General features: G+C 38.2%; 1 protein-coding gene across 5 annotated transcripts in view; it reads left to right on the top strand.

Moving 5' to 3' along the window:
* Window positions 1-18,986, top strand: part of CTNNB1 (catenin beta 1) — a 43,551-nt gene extending 24,565 nt beyond the window's left edge. For 3 of the 5 annotated variants that reach the window (XM_027872224.1, XM_027872227.1, XM_027872225.1), the window contains exons 2-16: window positions 7,701-7,761; window positions 8,211-8,438; window positions 8,620-8,873; window positions 9,042-9,280; window positions 9,376-9,577; window positions 10,360-10,504; window positions 12,136-12,239; window positions 12,321-12,659; window positions 13,382-13,540; window positions 15,388-15,507; window positions 15,597-15,747; window positions 15,835-15,956; window positions 16,488-16,548; window positions 17,713-17,933; window positions 18,198-18,986. In XM_027872224.1, the coding sequence (XP_027728025.1) occupies window positions 7,749-7,761; window positions 8,211-8,438; window positions 8,620-8,873; window positions 9,042-9,280; window positions 9,376-9,577; window positions 10,360-10,504; window positions 12,136-12,239; window positions 12,321-12,659; window positions 13,382-13,540; window positions 15,388-15,507; window positions 15,597-15,747; window positions 15,835-15,956; window positions 16,488-16,548; window positions 17,713-17,921 (2,346 nt within the window). In that variant the 5' untranslated portion in view covers window positions 7,701-7,748 and the 3' untranslated portion in view covers window positions 17,922-17,933; window positions 18,198-18,986. Of the gene's footprint in view, window positions 1-7,700; window positions 7,762-7,907; window positions 8,006-8,210; window positions 8,439-8,619; window positions 8,874-9,041; window positions 9,281-9,375; window positions 9,578-10,359; window positions 10,505-12,135; window positions 12,240-12,320; window positions 12,660-13,381; window positions 13,541-15,387; window positions 15,508-15,596; window positions 15,748-15,834; window positions 15,957-16,487; window positions 16,549-17,712; window positions 17,934-18,197 lie in introns of those variants that run through there. The other 2 variants (XM_027872228.1, XM_027872229.1) reach the window with 2 other exon arrangements.
* Window positions 18,987-19,567: the final 581 nt, after the last annotated feature.

Raw genomic sequence — 19,567 nt, 5'->3', positions numbered from 1 at the left:
GGTCCCATCTCTAGGTGTATTGAAAAATAATGCTGTTGTGTCATAAATTTGATCAAAATTGTATCTGGCAAGTAGGTTTACCTGTCTAAATAAACACTAGTTGAATTAAAATGCTGACTATAATAATTTTTAAGTTGTTGGTTATTTAGAAACACTAGAGTGTGATGTGAATTTGCCGAGGGCTCTTGATATAAAATTGTCTAAGGAAGTTTGAACTGATGCCTTTCCTCATTAATAAACAAAAACATTCTGTTAATCATTCTTTTCAGGAATAGTTATTTCATCATCTCAACCAGGGCTTGTAAACTTTTTTTATGTAATGGATGGTTTTTGTTTTTGTTTTTTTTTGTGTGAGACGACTGGGGTTACGTGACTTGCCCAGGGTACAGCTAGTAAGTGTCAAGTGTCTGGTCTGAGACCGGGTTTGAATTCAGGCCCTCCTGACTGCAGGGCTGGTGCTGTATCCACTGAGCCACCTAGCTGCCCTTCCATGGACACATTCTATGAAGTCCTGAGAAATAGGATATGTTAAGTTCTTGAAATTATTTTAAAGACCTTGTATTCGGAATAATATGCATTAGGACTTCTTTTTGTCTGCACCAAATCTTTACTTTTAAGTGGAAACCAGGAGTCTGGAATTGGATTTAGTTTTAACATAAGCCATAAAAATTTGTGAGATCAATCTGTGGTGTGGGTGCAAGAAATGCAATATTTTAATCCATTCTAATTTCAGTGAACTGGGATATGATGTATTAAAGACTTTTTAAAGTCTAGTGAAGTCTATGAACCCATTCTCAATAATGTTTTTAGGTGCATAAAATATATATGATTATAAAAGAAACTGTAATATAGAGGCAGCTAGGGGCTCTGTGGATAGAGTACCAGACTCGGGAAGACCCGAGTTCGACTCTGTACTCAGATATTTACTGTCTGTGTGATCCTGGGTAAGTCATTTAACCTGTTTGCCTCAGTTTCCTCTTCTGCAAAAGGATAATAATAGCACCTACCTTGCAGGATTGTTGTGAGGATCAAATGAGATAATAATTATAAAGCCCTTAGTGCATAATAGGCACTATAAAAATGTTAACTGTTATTATATAGTTATAAATACATTAGAAAAAACAAGTTTATAGATGCGAGGTTTAAGAATTCATAATCTGAATATTTAAAGGGCATCACTGAAGGCTTCAGTTGTAAGGGTTGAGAGAGCAGAAGCATCTTGGATCTGCTCCTTTTGTTTGATCTTTCACTATCTTCTCTCCTCATCCTCCGCACCCCCCAGGGGCCCGCGTGAACACACTTGGAATCCAGAAGATCAGAGTCCTGCCTCAAGGATTTACTAGCAGTGTGACATGAACTTCCTATGCCTCAGTTCCCTCCTTCATAATGTTAGGATAATGATAACATCAACAATAACAATATAATTTTAAGGTGACAGAGCATTTTTCACACAGATTATGTTTAACTCTCAACGATCATAAGAGGCAGATAATATAATGTATAGGTAGGAAAACTGATGCTCAGAAATTAAATGACTTGTTTGACCGTGATAATACAGTAAATGGCAGGACCAGGTCTCCCCACACTAGTCTAGTATTTAGTTTAGTTTAGTATCGGTGTTAGTATTAAGTTTAGTATTCTTTCCTTTGCCATACTATTTGCTTCTTTAAGCATAGGTTTGTGATTTCACTTAGAACAGAAGAGAGATATGATAACGTAATGTTTTTTCCTCCCTTTGTTCTTTTTATGAAAGGTTAAAACAAGAACCAGGCAAAACTGGTATAACTAATTGTGGCAATTAATTCAACATTATGATCTATTGTCTGACTTCTGGCATTTATTGACTATGGGCTATTTACCATTAGTAACAATTCATGGGAACTGTAGAGAGGAGCCAGGGTAAAAATCCATTCTAGAAGTTAGACATGTGAAGCTAGCTTGGAACATTAAAAATGAGTTTGCAGAATTCTCAACAAAGATCAAGTTGTTTTAATAACTAGCAAGTTGCCTCAAGGGCTAATCTTGTTTCACGACAGACTGACTAGTAAATAAGGAAGTATAAGAAAAATAACAACTTAATGTTGGCAGGAATTTTCTGTCCTGCACAATATAATCAGTCATCAATGAAATTAGAAACAACTTTCCACTTGGTGAGAGATGTACATTTGTATTGTTCTCTTTCTCCCTCTAACCTCTTAATTTGAGTAACACAGAATTTGCATTTGTTTGAGAAGGGTGAGTTTGAGTGCTTAATTATATTAAGTGGGTGTGTATGTGTATAAATACATATATCTATATTTATTAGTTCCATTAATAATGGAGACAAGGAAATGTTTAATGAAAGTCCTTTGTACACTGCTTTTTGCTTCAGCATTTGTGTTTAAAGGGGTCTATGAACTTGTTTTCTTTTTTTTTAATTTGATAGTTATTTTAATAGTTGGTTTCCTTTGTAGTCCTATTTTATCTTGTGCATTTGATATACTGCATATGTCATTCATGTCTTGCAGTGTATTCCAGGGCTCTGTACAAAGTATTCATTCTCCTTTATATATGTATATTCTGTCTTGGTGATCTCATCAGATCTCATTGAGTTCAGTTACGATCTCTTTAGATGACTCCCAGATCTATATATCTAGTTCTAGTTTCCCACCTTAACTGCAGTTTTGCACCACCAGCTGTCTTGGGTTTTGAACTGAATGTCTCTGAGGCTTCTCAGACTCATCATGTCCAGATTAGAAGTCATCTCTTCCAATAAAACAAAACAAAAACTTTGCCTCCCACTCCACCCCTCTACCCTTTTCCTAATTGGTCTCCCTGCCTCAGGGCTTTCCCATTGCCAAGCTGTCCTCCATACAGCTCCTAAAGTGATAGTTTAAGGCATGGGTCTGACCATATTGCATCCTTGGTCAATAAATTTCAGTAATTCCCAGTTAGATCTAGAATCAAACTGTTCTGGCATTTAAAACTCTTTACCATGTAGCTCTAACTTGTCTTTTCAGTGTTATTCCTGTATTCTTAACATCCCTCCAAAGTGTCCGACTTGCTATTCTTCATGCACGATGTATTAATGGCTTTGCATTCCTAGAATGTACTTCTTTTCACATAATGCTGCTTAAAATCCATATTTTTCTTCAAAGCTCGGCTCAAAAGCTGGCACCTATATGAGGCCTTCTCTCATTTCCTTAGCAGTTATCCCTCACCTGACTCCACCGTCTCCATTACCTTTTACCTGTGTGTAAATGTAAATGCACTTAATAGCAGAGGTTGGGGGGGGGGGAGGTGTGGGTGGGGGGGGTGTATGTGTGTGTGTAAAACCCTTTTGGAACTGATTTAAAGACCCCTTCTTACAATTATACTTTAAAATGCATAAAATATGTAAGATAACAAATGAAGCCAATTATTGAAATACAATTACCAAATTAACCCAGATTAAAAACCTTTTCTTACAGGATATAAGCTTCCTGAGAGCAGAGACTTTAATTTTTGTCTCTGTATAACAGTGCTTGGCATATGATGAATACTTAATAAATATTTGTTGATTGATTTGATCCATGTCAGCATGTTAATACATTTATATGAATCTCTATCCCATATATATAGTTAATAAGCATTTCAATACATTAGTCTACTTTGGTTGCCACTAAATGAATACAAGACATTGAGCAAATCACTTCATCTCTTTGGGTCATAGTTTCTAATTCTGTTAAATTAGGCCTGTGAGCTTAGAGATCACTCTGGCCCAGACCCCTCATTTATTATGATAGGTACTTACATTTTTATTCTTGATTTAATAGTTTAAGTAATGACTGATGCTTTTGCTTTTTTGAATTTGCTGAAATAATTGGCTTATTTTTTTGTCACTAGTGTTAACAAGCACTTCCAAAGGATATTTGTTAAAACTAAGGCCCCTAAAACAAGACATCCAAATTCTTGAGTTGTGAACACCAGTTTGAAGTACTCATTTTCTGGGTGATGAACGATTTTTTCGGTGTTCTTATCCTCTTCTACATTTAATTTTCTGTCATTCCTGTCAATTCACAGTTATTTTCTTAAAGGTCTTATCTCCCCAGCTAAGGTATAAATACTTTTTGAAGGCAAGAAGCTAAATTCTTCATATCCTGACCTGGCTTTGATTTAAATGTTTTATTTGTTTAGCTGGAGGTTGAATGATGTTACAAAGGAACTTTATTCCTTCAGTAAACACTGAGCACCTGCTGTACTGAGCTGTGCTGAGAAAATGGAAGTGATCCATGGTTTAGATAAGACGTTATTCCTGGCCTCAGGAAGCTTATAGTTAGTTGGATCAGTCACCAACACCATTAAAAGAAAAACAAATTGGAAAAGCAAAAGTGAAATGACTGGAGATTCTCTTTTGTAACTGTTAGCATGACTATAAAGGGCTGCCTGATGTAATTTGCAGGAAATGTTGCTAGGTTGTTTAGGTTTACTATCTTAGTGTCTCTATTGGAAGAAAGCTCAGAGAAATAGGTCTTGTTGGCTCTCACACCTAAAACAACTTTCTTTTGTGAGGATATTTTGGTTAGCATGATCACCCAGAAAGCTATTGGTCAGATCCATTGAATGATAATGCTTATTTCACGAATATTTAAATGTTATCTAATCTAGATTTATTGCCAATTTTGATTTTCCTTTCATTGACTTTTTTACCCCATATCTCCCTTGGTGGATTAAGGTCGGTTTGTTTTTTACTAGACAGGAAAAAATACTTTCAACCATAGCAAGTCAAGGTAAGGGTTTTATAACCTTTTATGTGTCAGGGATTCCTTTGGCAGTCTGGTGATGCATATGGACCCCTTCTCAAAATTCTTTTAATTTCATAAAATAATATACATAGGATTGTAAAGGAAACCAATAATGTTAAAATATTTATAAAAAAATTTTTTTTAAGTTCACATTCTAGATTAAGAATCCTTAGTAGTAGACCTTGTAAAGGTAGTAGACCTTGCTAATAATATAAAAGATAGTCTGGCCTGGCTTTTATGAATAAAAAAAGAAGAGAATTCTATTAATAATAAGAATATATTTAAAATCATTGCATTCCATTGAAGGAGGGGAGAACACCCTGCATGGTCAAACTTTTAATTGCCTTTTCTAAAAAGGAACTGAGTGACCTGAGAACCATCCATCCCGTATTAGTAGATAGTATTTCCTTTTCCCCATATTCAGCATACATGTGGCTCTATTGTAAATGTCATGAAGATGAAACTTAGCGAGTAGTGGTTATATTTTCTGGGATAAGGAATTATATGAGGGTATTTGGATGCATTTTTTAGTCTTTCCTATAACTTACTAATGATTACCAAATTATGTTATTCTGATTCCTCAATCTGAGCCTTGCCATTAATTTTATTTTTATTTTAAATTTATATTGATATATTTTGTTTTTATCTTGACTCATTATACATGAAACATTTATGCTTCTTCCCCTAGCCAGTAAGCTATCCCTTGTAACAAAAGAGAGGGAAAAAAAATAGGTCAGAAAGTCTAACCAACAAATAACTGACAATATGTGCAGTTACATACCCATAGTTATCTGTCTTTTATTTAACCACTGTTTAAATTAGTACTGGTTTGTTGACTTAACCTAAGTAGAAATATGGAGATAGTTGGATTGTCAACATATAATCTAGAAATAAGGTAGCATGGTTTTGAAATAGTCTAGATTGCTAAAGATGATTTATACTGAGGATGTAAAATTTTTTTTCCTCTAAGAACTCCCCTGCAATTAAAATAATTTAGTTTGTCTGTCTTCATTTTCATGGTTATCTATTCACAGGGAAATAATGTGACATAGCATTCTATTTTCAGCATGCTGCCCTGTACCTCTTCTCAGCCATTTTTGTACAGAATTGAATCCAGGTCTTAGGTAAATTAGGGCATGGCAGTCCAAGGGGCAACAGAAAATGTTCCCAGGTGATTTGGAGTATACTAGCAGAAAGAAAATCAAGAAAATAAAGACAGTCAGTGAAGGGTTAGGTATAGATAAGAAGAGGAAATGTTAGTCTATTAGAAATTTACCAGATTTCCTTTGGCATGTTAAACTTATCTGAACAAAAGGATAGTTGACTAAAAGCCAAATTTGAAATCAAAATTAATAGGATAGACAAAAATGGCCAGAGAGAGGTTGTATGGCAATAGTGGGCAGAATGTAGAACTTAGGAACACTTGAATTCAAATTTTACCCCAATATTTATTTAGTTGAGTAAACAAATGATGGGTTATTTCTCCAAGTCTGTTTCCTCAATCTGCAAAATAGGGGGTAATATCTGTAGAACCTACCTCATGTGAATCTTGTGAGACTCCAATTGCAAATGCTACACAAATACCAATCAATAAGCATTTATTAAGCACCTACAATATGTCAGGCACTGTGCCAAGTGCTGTTGGTGTTAAAAATGTGTGCTTGGGGGGAGGAGATGGGATATAAATGTACCAGTGGGTCTCTTGAACATGATAAATGAGGTTTCAGAAAGTGATGGATACATCACTTGTATTGATTAAAAAACAATGCTAAGTTTATGAGTTTGAAATTTTTTCCATTGATATGATTCCATTGATAAATGTTAATCTGTTTAGATTAGGATAGAAGCATCTAGGTTTCTTTAATTTTTTTTAATTTAAAATAGGATAAACACATTAACAAGATAGCTTTTTAGGAATACCTCTGTTGGGTAGAGTGAGGAAAATTTTCATTAAAATATGGCCATCCTTTCTGGTAACAATCATTGAACTCAGAAAGTGGAAAGTGATATTAGTTGAAATCACCCTATTAGGCAGTTTTGCTTAATTGTTTCTAAGGGATTGGGTTTGGAAGTGCCTTTTTTGTTTATGTAACAGTAATACGTTTTTTAAAAGTTGCTGTTGGATATTACAAAATGTTTTTATGCCTATTTGACTTTTTAAAAATTTTGCCACAGCATAAAGGTGGGACTGTTAAATCTCCATATTTAAACAGTGAATCTGGCTTTGAGGGTAGTTCTTTATAACACTGATTTTGAATTAGATTAGCCATGCTTGATTATAATTTATTGAGTAGATTTATATAGAAAGTATTTGTGCTGAAGTTGTGAATGAAGGAAAAATGGTATAAAAGTAACTAATTTAAGCGTGAAAACTAAGTAGTCAAAGGGGCTTTATAAATTATAAATTATATTAAGTAGAACTGGATGTTGATCTCAGCCCTGTGATCCTCAGGTGCAGTGCTCTTTCCACTATGCCACACTGCGCCCCCCCCCCCCCCCCAGTTAGTTATAAAGAGAAATTTATATTATAGTGAAGTAGGAAAGGAAATTGGCTAGTGGTAACACAGTGTCATCTCCTAGTGAGAATCATGAGATTTACCTTTTCCTCCCCTTGTCCTTGAGGTTAGAGTATAAAGCACCTTGAGGGCAGAACTGGGTTTTTTTTTGTTGTTTTTTTTTTTTGATTACTTCTCCAGCACCTAGAACATGGTAGGCACTTGATAAATGCTTGGCTGTTTGGATTAAGGTCTGATTTTTTAAAAAAAGGATATTTTGAGTTAATTTCATGAGCATTTTTTGTGGAGGAGCTAAAGAGGTCATTATTACTTGCAATTACTTAGAAGTAATTACTAATTTATTAGAAATATATTTCAAGTTAAATTTACACCATAATTTCTTCTGGAAAACATTTCTAATGGCATTTAATTAACTTTTTAGGGTCTGTGACGTAGAATAGGCCACGATTCTGAGAACACCGCAAGAACAATGGCCACTCAAGGTTTGTATCATAAGTCTTCAATCACTCTATTTGGGGCTCTGCTTTGTTACCATTAACCCAGTCTGGCTCAGATCCCCTTGCTTTCCTCTCTCCCTGCTTACTTGTCAGGCTGCCTTTTGCTCCATTTTCTGCTGACCAGTACTAATGGCTTGGTGAAATAGCAAACAAACAAGCCACCAGCAGGAATACAGTCTGGATGACTGCTTCTGGAGCCTGGATGCAGTGCCATTCTTCCATTGATTCAGTGAGTAACTGTTAGGTGGTCCCCCAAGGACTTAACACGTCATCACTGAGCTGATCCTGGCTATTACTCTATTCTCCTTGGCTGTCTTTCAGATCAGACTTTATTTCTGAAAAAAATTTCAATGGGCCATATCACAAATATTTTCTGTATTTGAAGTAAAATATTTAAATGGTTGTAATATTTCTTACTATTTCATTTCTTCCAGCTGACTTGATGGAATTAGACATGGCAATGGAGCCAGATAGAAAAGCAGCTGTTAGCCACTGGCAGCAACAGTCTTACCTTGATTCTGGAATTCATTCTGGTGCCACAACAACAGCTCCCTCCCTGAGTGGCAAAGGAAATCCTGAGGAGGAAGATGTAGATACTACCCAAGTCTTATATGAATGGGAACAGGGATTTTCTCAGTCCTTCACGCAGGAACAAGTAGCTGGTAAGTAAAGCACAAGTCATTTTGTAAATGGAGTGAGACTTGTTCAGTTAAAGGTGGAGGGTGTAATAGTTTCAGTGATTTAAATTTTGGGGTGAGGAAAAGGGCATTATTTTCTATTGGGTCAAGCAGGTTGAATTTTAAGTAGTGAATGGTGAATTTTGACTAGCTGTGTATTTTTCAGATATTGATGGACAGTATGCCATGACCAGAGCACAGAGAGTACGAGCTGCCATGTTCCCTGAAACACTGGATGAGGGCATGCAGATCCCATCCACTCAGTTTGATGCGGCTCACCCAACTAACGTTCAGCGTCTGGCTGAACCTTCTCAGATGCTAAAGCACGCTGTGGTGAATTTGATCAACTACCAGGATGATGCTGAACTGGCCACTCGTGCAATTCCTGAATTGACCAAACTGCTAAATGATGAGGATCAGGTAAGGGCCAGAGTTTAATCTTGTGGATTGTTTTGAAAAGAAAATACAGAACAGAATAATTCTGACATTAACTTTTACTATACTTAAGAATCAGGTGACTTATTCCAAAGTTTGCTGCTTGTCAAAGTATTTGAGGAGCAAAGCAATTTCTTTTATGTTCTGTTATAGGTGGTGGTTAATAAGGCTGCAGTTATGGTTCACCAGCTATCTAAGAAAGAGGCCTCCAGACACGCCATAATGCGCTCTCCTCAGATGGTATCTGCTATTGTGCGCACCATGCAAAATACAAATGATGTAGAAACAGCACGTTGTACTGCTGGGACACTGCACAATCTTTCCCATCACCGTGAAGGCTTATTGGCTATCTTTAAGTCTGGTGGCATTCCTGCCCTTGTGAAAATGCTTGGGTAAGATAACCTGGAAGTACATGCTTGTGAATGGAGAAGTAAAGAAACTATAGTGATTGATCTAGGAATACTGAAAGATTTTGTTTTCTTCCCAGCTCCCCAGTGGATTCTGTGTTGTTTTATGCCATTACGACCCTCCACAACCTTTTATTACATCAAGAAGGAGCCAAAATGGCAGTGCGTCTTGCTGGTGGACTGCAGAAAATGGTTGCTTTGCTCAACAAAACAAATGTTAAATTCTTGGCTATCACAACAGACTGTCTTCAGATTTTGGCTTATGGCAATCAGGAGAGCAAGGTAAATCAAAGACATTTAGTGCTTCATACGGGGAAATGTGAGCTATAGGGATTGTAGGAAGAAAACGATGCATAAAGCCCCTAGACTAGGTAGGAACCATAGCAAATAATACTTGATAGAGTTTGGTGATGTGAGAGAAGCTTTAAAGTTTCAAAGTCTTGAAAATCACATCAGTACCTATACATTTGTGTTTGTGTTTATTGTATTTGCCTTAATCAGCCCAAAGCCCAAAATCGGCCCTATCTAGGCCAGTGCCTGTATGTATAATGAGCATCACTTTCTAGTCCCCTACTTCACAGCAAAACCCTTCTTTATAAGAAAAACGGTTAAAGAAAAGAAACTGAGACACCAACCATATCTAACAGTATATGTAGCATTTTTTTTCTCTAGGTATATTTTTGATTGGTGATACCTCTCTTGAACTTTTTTGAGTAGTGGCTGTGACCGAGGTGTGTGTGGGTGTGTGTGTGTGTGTAAAAGAAAACATGGTTTTGATTTTTCTTCCTCCTTATAATCCTGATAAAAGAAAAAATTAGTGTTGTGGTATTCTTCTTAACCTAAGTAAGGGGGTTTACTCTTGTGTGATGTGGAGAGAATAGAATGCCAGAAGCAGTTGATTTAGTAGAGGTGAGAGAAGGCCATGGCAAAAAGACAGGTCCCTTATTTGGATAAATCACAAGATAGCCTTCACCTCTATATGATCACATAGGGGCTGAGCTTAAGTCTTTTCTTCCTACACTTGTTAGTCTTCTGCAATTAAAAACACATATTTGTCTTTCTAGCTGATCATTCTGGCTAGTGGTGGACCCCAGGCTCTGGTAAATATAATGAGGACTTATACCTATGAAAAACTCCTGTGGACCACAAGTAGAGTACTGAAGGTTTTGTCAGTCTGCTCTAGTAACAAACCAGCTATTGTGGAAGCTGGTAAGTATATTACAGCCAATACCATCTGGGCAGGGTTTCTGCAACTGTTGTTTTAAACAAGTATTATTTGTTGGGTTTTGTTCTTATATTTCTCCTTAAACTCTCCCCTTTTGAATCCTTGCTTTATAACAAAGCAAAACATTTAGTCCAAACCAATTGGCACAGTTGGTATCAGTGCCCACATCTTACAGTACATATCCTGACCCCCACCTCTTCCTGAGAGGAGGCTTTTCCTTATTTGTTCTCCAGGACAGAGTATACATTATGATTCATCAATTTGGTTGCCTTTTAGGGTTATCATTTACATAATTGTAATCATTGTGGATTTTGTTCTTATGGTTCTGCCTTTACTTTACTCCATCGTATAGGTCTTCCCATACTCATCTTTTCCCTCACTGTGATGCCACTCTTACCTAATTCATATTATCACAGTATATTTGGCCATTCCTCAGTTTACCTGCAAATTTTGTTGCTAGCTTTTTGCTGTCATCAGGAGTGTTGCTATGACTTTTGTTAAATATAGAACCTTTCTGTCATTGACCTTGGGAACTATATTCAGTAGTACTATCACTGGTCAAAGAATGTGAATAGTTGAATGACTTTTCTTCACATAATTCCAAATTGTTTTCCAGAAAGGTTGGACCAATTCATGACTCCGACAGCATTCTCTTAGGGTGTTCTAAAGTTATTGTTCTTAAAATAATTCAAGTAGCACTCGACCTCGGTGGTTGAAAAGCAGAATTTTTGTTAAAGTAGCATCATTTCTGTTTGCCACCTTTAGTTTTTTGTAGACAAGTGAGAGCAAAGTTCTTGGTCATTTATTATAAAAAATTTATCAAGTACCAGGTATGTGAAGATCACAGATGCTAAAAAATTTTGGTAGATGAATTGAAGGAAAATATCTTTAACGTGTTTCATTATATAGTTTAAAAAGATACATTTCTCTTATTCCTTTCTAATTGTATTATTTGTAAGGTTCATTGAGGTTTTGGACATTATTTTGTTTAAGGATTTTATATCCTAGCAGCACCCTGCTTATTGTGTAAAGTTTTAATTAAATTGAAAAGAGGATTCTGTTAGCAAAAAGTATCTTGATGGTAGCGATGCCCAGAAAAACACTTAGAGAATCAGGGGGAAAAAAAAGAGCAAATATCTTTTTCCTCATTTCAGCCTCCTACTTGAAAGCCAGGTCCAGGAGTTTTCTAGTTCAAAAGTTGTAGCTTTGAGATAAAGGGTCCTGTTCTGTGGCACTATACAAAATACTCCTGTGTTGTTTGTCTAAAAATTCATGCTTTATTTTTCTTTCTCCTCTTTATTCTTGACCACAAATAAGATAGTGAGGACTTCTGAATGTTTTCAAAAAAAACACAAGTCAGAGAGAGAGCCACTCACTGGGAGAAAAGTATTTTAGCATAGAGATAATAAATAGGAGTTAAATGAAGAAATGATTTTCTGAAGGAAGTGGGAAGAGATAAGACATCTCCCTTTTCTGAGAGGATGGAGTCAGGAGACTTTTTGGGGAGTGATTTGCTCAAAGGCAGACTGCTTTTAGTCACTCAGATCCTCTACTAACATTCAGGAGGGAAATTATTAAATTCTGAAAGTCTAGCGAATTTATTTTTATTTTCAAGGTGGAATGCAAGCTTTAGGACTTCACCTTACAGATCCAAGTCAGCGTCTTGTACAGAACTGTCTCTGGACTCTTAGGAATCTTTCAGACGCTGCAACTAAGCAGGTAAATTCTTTGCTAGACAGCAGTGGAGTTGTGGCTTCTTGATTGATGAAGACTAAGTGTCTCAGTTTCTTATTTCCATAGGAAGGAATGGAAGGTCTTCTCGGGACTCTGGTTCAGCTTTTAGGCTCAGATGACATAAATGTCGTCACCTGTGCTGCTGGCATCCTTTCTAACCTCACCTGCAATAACTACAAGAACAAGATGATGGTGTGCCAGGTTGGTGGAATTGAAGCTCTTGTTCGCACCGTTCTCCGTGCTGGTGATAGGGAGGATATCACTGAGCCTGCCATCTGTGCGCTGCGTCATTTGACTAGCAGACACCAGGAGGCTGAGATGGCGCAGAATGCTGTCCGCCTCCATTATGGACTCCCAGTGGTGGTTAAGCTCTTGCATCCGCCATCTCATTGGCCTCTGATAAAGGTAAGTGATCGTAATGTAACAGCACAAACTGTTGCAGCAGTAAGAACTGCTGTTGTATTGGTCAGCTGGATTGTAAGTGATAGCATGGTGTGTAATGGTATATTAGAAGATCCCAAGACCTCATTTCTAGTCCTGGCTGCACTGTGTCTAACCCTGAGCCTTTTTTGTCATTTATTATTTAGCCTGTTCTGCTTACCTAATAGGGATACAAGAATCGAATAATAATGCTGTGTGACCTGTGACAAGGTTGTCTTACAGGATGTGTGTTTTCAAGGCTTGACTGCAGTACCTCCTCGTGCTCTGTGTGTGTGTGTGGCCAGGGACGAGTTACTCGTTTACTCTGAGCCTTCGTCTCCTTGTCAGTATGAGACTTGCACTGCCTACCTCACAGGCTCGTTGTGAGGAATAAAGCCCTTTACAGAGTGCCACAGGAATGCGCTTTTACCAAAGATCCTACTTTTACAGATGTACGAGTTCATGAATCTTCAGAGTTTTCAGTATGAGCTGGTCAGGTTGACTGGTACTGTTAGACCTCAAAGATGTCTTGAATAACAAACATTTCTTAGGCAGAATCTTTAGGTGGTTGTTTTTAAATATGCAACTGTTTAGCAATTGCCTATTTTAATTTTTACTGGTTCTAGTAGGTCTTGGAGGTGGCAGGGAACTTAAGGGTAAGCACATAGATAATTAACTCATTAATTCTTTAATCTCCTTTCTTGCAGGCTACTGTTGGTCTCATCCGAAATCTTGCGCTTTGCCCAGCAAATCATGCACCTTTACGTGAGCAAGGTGCGATTCCCCGGTTAGTTCAGTTGTTGGTGAGAGCACATCAGGACACCCAGCGCCGGACTTCAATGGGTGGAACACAGCAGCAATTTGTGGTGGGTAAACTTTAAACTTAACAAGAAAAAAAAAGGTGCTTAAACATTACAATAAATTTGGATAAAACAAAGAACAAAATCCCAGATAAAATGTTAAAATCCATACTACTTATATTTTTCCAAAGGTGAAAAATCTTCATGCATGGTCACATGTGACTTTTACTGGTGGGGTGGCTTTGTGGTGAAAGTGGGGGAAAAAATGCAGAATTTGGAGTCAGAGGGCCTAGGTTCAAATCTGAGCTCACCTTATTACTACTACCTGTGTGACTTTAAGCGAGTAATTTAGCCTCTGTGCCTCAGTTCCTCCTCTGTAAAGTTGAGGGAATCGGATTGGGGCTAATTTTAGCTCTGAGTCTTCGATCTTAGTGGAAACCATAGAACTCGGAGACTTTTTAGTTATTGACTTTACTTTCTTGACTGTCTATTTTTAAGGAAGACTAATGACTAAGAACATTTGTGTTATCATTCTCTCCAAAGGAGACGCAAATGAGCAATAAAATGGCCTGAATGTTGGGCAGAGTAAGAAGAGCAAAGGTCATCCTTGAATAATTGAGTAACTATAAATTAAGATAATTTTATCCTATATTTTTCATTCCCTGGGCTTCATTTTGTGTCATTTGAAAAGCATTCTCCATCTTGGGTCCGTGAGGAATTGTAAATAATTTTCATAAAAGAGCATAAAAAATCAGAACATAATTAGAATCAATAATGAGCAAGTAGGAAAAACTGGACAACCATAAAGTGCTCTGTTCTGCACCCAGACCTTTTTCTGTCAAGTCTGAGGTCTTTATTTATACACCCTTGGATGGACCTTTCTAAAATTCCACCAATGTCCTTAACTTTTTAAAAAGGATGTAAGTCTGTTTCTTGACTAGGTTTTATGTGAAAATAAATGTGCTGTCCTAGGAAGCATTTTAGGGAACGTAGGTTGCAAATTCTTAGTTTAGATGATATTTTACTAGAATTATTAAGTTTACTTGAACTTTGTTGATTCATCTGTGGTATTGCGGATACCTGGGTGCAGTGTTTGTCTCTCTCTGATGCTTCTACTACCTGGCTGACCAACTGGCAGGTCATTTACCTTACCTGGGAGCTGGACCAGATGATGGGGGTGGAGTTCTCAATGGTTTTGCTACCAAAGCCTTTTTACAGATGCTACTAAAAAGTTAGAAAAATAAAATAGATTAGTAATCCTTTTTTGCTAATAAAATACATAAAATTCTAAAGGTTGAGACAGCAGAGAAGCAAAGGGTCTGAAGATTCCACAAGCTAGAGAAGAAATTCTAGAATAATAGTGTTAGCAGTCATGCAGTCAGTTTAGTAACGATGAAGGTATACTATTGGCACATTTAATTTTTCCTGTCTAAAGTGGAGCGTCCTAAAATGGGTGGGTAGGTGGGATGTTAGGAAGAATTGAAACAGTTTGAGAAAGGGTTATAGTGTTCATAAGATTTCTCATCTGCATTTTTTCCCTCTAACTTTCTTGTGGAGAGGACTCCAATCATTCTAGCAGTATCTTATCTCCAGTCTGTTTGTCAGAATCCATATATGTTGTCTGATGTTATCTCCGGCATATCCAACTTCTAAGAGAAAGGAATAGTATTTGAATGTGTGCAGAAGTGGGTTGCTTTTGAATACAATGACTTTGTCTTTTGATTAACTTTCTGAGTTAGTGTGCCGAATTAGGAGAATTTGATTCTGTACAGTGGGGTTCAGATTATCTCCAAGAATAAATGCTGAAGAACTGGCTCCTCTTCATTTGAGGGGTGTCATTCTACCGAGTTCTTCACAAGCTTTTAGTGAGGAACAAGCTTAGCTGCGTACTACAGCTCTGCACTCTTCCCTAGGAGGGAGTTCGTATGGAAGAAATCGTGGAAGGCTGCACCGGAGCCCTTCATATCCTCGCACGAGATGTCCACAACCGAATCGTCATCAGGGGTCTAAATACCATCCCACTGTTTGTGCAGGTAGGTGGTGTTAAGTGAAGCACGATCGTCCTCTGCCGCCATCTCCCTTGTAGAGTACAAACAACAGGTCTGTGTTTCCCCCACCGCAGTTGCTGTATTCCCCTATTGAGAACATCCAGAGAGTGGCTGCAGGGGTGCTCTGTGAACTGGCTCAGGACAAGGAAGCCGCAGAAGCGATTGAGGCTGAGGGAGCGACTGCTCCTCTGACTGAATTACTGCACTCGAGAAATGAGGGTGTGGGTAAGTGCCTGAGTGAGTGACTAGGAGAGAAGGCTTCTCTCCAGGCCGGATAGGCTCTCATGGACGGTCCACGTTCCTCTCTCCCAGCTACGTACGCAGCTGCCGTGCTGTTCCGAATGTCTGAGGACAAGCCGCAGGACTACAAGAAGCGTCTCTCTGTCGAACTGACCAGCTCCCTCTTCAGGACCGAGCCAATGACTTGGAATGAGGTAGTGCCGCTCGGCAAGCGCCTTGGTGTCTCCATACTGCAGACTCGCAGATGAGCACAAGATCAAGTGCATGCAGAATAACAGAGTGAAAAGATGATTTTGAGGCTGGGGAGAGGATCAGGAGAAGGCCTTAGGGAGTGGCATTTAGCCTTAGAGGCTGAGGGGAGGAGAGGGATGCGTGCCGGACTTCGAAGAAGGAAGGGGTGGCGGCAGCTTTGAGTGCCAAAACAGACTGGTGCTTGACTCCACCAATATTCGGCTTTATTTACTTAATCATTCATCTATTTATTTGTTTGTTTTGCTGTAGTCCTTAAAGAAACTGTTTTAAAAAAGACTTTGGTTCAGAAACTGTTTTGAAAAGTGCTAACACCCAGATTTTTGACAGGAAGCCTCTTCGGAACCATTACACAGAAATATGAGTGTTACAGTGCTAATTGGACATCTTGAAATCCACTAGGCAGCGTGCCTTTTCTAGTTGAAATGGTTTATTCGTTTTGTAGTAAGAGTCTTTTGTGTTGCCTCTTCCTTTAGACTGCTGATCTTGGACTTGATATTGGTGCCCAAGGAGAACCCCTTGGTTATCGTCAGGATGGTATGTGTGGCTTGTATTACTTGGCAAATTTAACTCTTCCCCCCCCCCCCCCAAAAAAAGTGTCTGGTGGCTAAAGTACTTTTAAACTTTGGGGTTAAATGATGATAAAATCTTTCTAGTCCAGAAGTTTGAGCTAGCCACTTCAGTTTGAGTGAGAGAATAGCAAATTAAGTATATGTTGATTACCTGCTGGTTTGCTAGGCGGTGTTTTGGCAACAGGGTATTACTATTCTGTCCACTCCTAGTTTGCCTTGTGGTCATTGTACTTCCTAAGGCTCATGCCACTATGCCCCCTTACTACAAGCACATTGGGAAGGCAGAAGTAGGAAAAATGTGCTACATTGCTCAGACATTCTAGATGATTGGATATATTCTTGGTGGCATTGACCTTGGTTTCCTTTTTTTAAAAACTTCAATTATGAGTTGATAGTGGAGTGGGGAATTAAGTTGACATTATAAGAGAGGTAAAATTACCATTCTGCATTTCATTCTTTATTTCTAAAGGTTTAATATCAGGTTAATTTAGATGAGAATTTGTCAGGTTAAATGTATCCTATATCTGTAACGAACCTTGTAAGAAGAATAAAGATTTGAGTACATGATTTTAGTATTGTTTCTATGCATTGTTTTGCTTTTATATCAGGGGATAGGATGGCATTTGTAAACTCCATCTCTCTCCAGAAACAAAAACCAACCTCCACATGTAGCCATGAAGCTTTATCTGATAGTTCAGTGGGGCAGGCCAATGGTCAGTCCCAAGTTCTCAGCAGCTTTCAGGGATCCCCAGTAAGATGGTGAAAGTTCTCTCCAGTAACTTGTGCCATAATTGATTCGCTGTCCCTATCCTCCTCCTTCTCCACCATCCACATGGGAAGTAAAGTCACTGCTCAGAACAAGTCAGCACCTGGGATACTGGCTGATGCTGGTATGCTCTTGACAGTACTAGGCTTGTCTGCACAGCCATGTTACGAGACTGGCCCATTCAGAACACTGGAACAACTGCTTAAAATCAGTCGCTACAGTGTTACTTGGCTGAGCTACAAAAAAACCAAAAGATTATAAACACTGTCTTACATACTGATATCTGCTGCTTTTGGATGTCATTAACCCGAGCGTGAACATTTGTTGGTTTTTTCTCTTCCTTTTCCTTGGTTGCTTTCTTAGATCCTAGCTATCGTTCTTTCCACTCTGGTGGCTATGGCCAGGATGCCTTGGGTATGGACCCTATGATGGAACATGAAATGGGTGGCCACCACCCAGGTGCTGATTACCCAGTTGATGGGCTTCCAGATCTGGGACATGCCCAGGACCTTATGGATGGGTTGCCTCCAGGTGACAGTAATCAGTTGGCTTGGTTCGATACTGACCTGTAAATCATCCTTTAGGTAAGAAGTTAAACATTTGGGTAAAATACTGTCCCTGCAGACCCCTCTGTGTGGATTCAGTTGGTAGGGAGGGAGTGATTTCAGTATAATGGTGACTGCTGCAGTAGCAGAGTACCACCTTGAAGGGCATGTCTTTGAGTGTTCTCAGTTTTCTGGTCATTACATGGTCCTTCAGTGTCTTGTACCACAGCGTTTTGCAATGGACTCTCATGGGTAACATTTGCTGTTTTAAACATTAATAGCAGCCTCTCTCTTTCTACACAGCTGTCTTGTCTGAGTGAGCTTGCATTGTGCTTGGCCTGTAGAGTTGCTGAGAGGGCTCGAGGGGTGGGCTGGCATCTCAGAAAGTGCCTGACACACTAACCACGCTGAGTTTCCTATGGGAACACTTGAAGTAAGCTTTTTGTTTTGGTCCTTTTTGGTCGAGGAGTAACAATACCAATGGATTTTGGGAGTGACTCAAGAAATGAAGATGCACAAGAATGGATCACGAGATGGAATTTATGAAACCCTAGCCTTGCTTGTTAAAATTATTTTTTTTAATCTCTGTAATGGTACTGACTTTGCTTGCTTTGACAGTAGCTTTTCCTTTTTTCCTTTTTTTTCTTTTTTTTTTTTGGGCAGTAACTCAGTTTTTTAAGTCTCGTAGTGTTAAGTTATAGTGGATACTGCTACAGCAATTTCTGATTTTTAAGGATTGAGTAATGGTGTAGAACACTAACTAATTCATAATCACTCTAATTGTATTCTGAATAAAGTGTAACATTGTGTAGCCTTTTTGTATAAAATAGACAAATAGAAATGGTCCGATTAGTTTCCTTTTTAATATGCTTAAAATAAGCAGGTGGATCTATTTCATGTTTTTGATCAAAAATTTTATCTGGGATATGTCTGGGTAGGGGCCAGTAAGAACTGTTATTTGAAACCTTGTATTGGACAGTTTACCAGTTGCCTTTTATCCCAAAGTTGTTGTAACCTGCTGTGATACAGATGCTTCCAAGACAAAATGCAGTTATATTAATGGTTCAGAATTAAAGAAAACTTTTAATTCATTCTCCTGTGTCACCTTGTTTCTTTAGAGGAACGCCTGTTTTGCTCCATACATCTCACATACATCATATAGCTCACATACATCATTTTTTAACCTGTCTGAATGGTTTATGTAAGTGCTAAGTTTACCCTTTTTATTTGAAGGAAAACACAAATGTGCTTCAGAGAATGGTTTGTCCAAAACTTAGTTGTAACTAAAATGGAGTTAAACGACCATCTGAGTGAAGATAGAATTGGGGAGTCCAGAATGGATCATATGTAATTGTGTTTTTGCCACACACGCATTGTTGTAGGGGAAAGCAGAAGGGTTGGCTTTGAAGGTCTTCATGGAATCTCTTTTCCCTCCAAAAGAATAGTAGTTAATAGGGTTAGTGCTAATGATTAGGGTGTAATGCTGCTACTGTTTTAGCTGATGTCTTGTACCATATATCAAAGCCAGTCTGCCAACATAACCCGGCAATTTGCATAAGCCCACCCAAATGGCATGGAGCTTCCTCGTGTTTAGAGGCATGTGGGCACAGTGCATATAGCTTTAAAAAGTGAGATGGTTACAGAGCTAAAAAGCTAGTTGTTTTTTTAAATCA

The sequence above is a fragment of the Vombatus ursinus genome, unplaced genomic scaffold, assembly GCF_900497805.2.
Source record: "Vombatus ursinus unplaced genomic scaffold, bare-nosed wombat genome assembly UNPS02014799.1, whole genome shotgun sequence".
Taxonomy (NCBI): Eukaryota; Metazoa; Chordata; class Mammalia; order Diprotodontia; family Vombatidae; genus Vombatus; species Vombatus ursinus.
The sequence above is the reverse complement of the archived record's forward strand: the minus strand, read 5'-3'. Positions and strand labels throughout refer to the sequence as shown.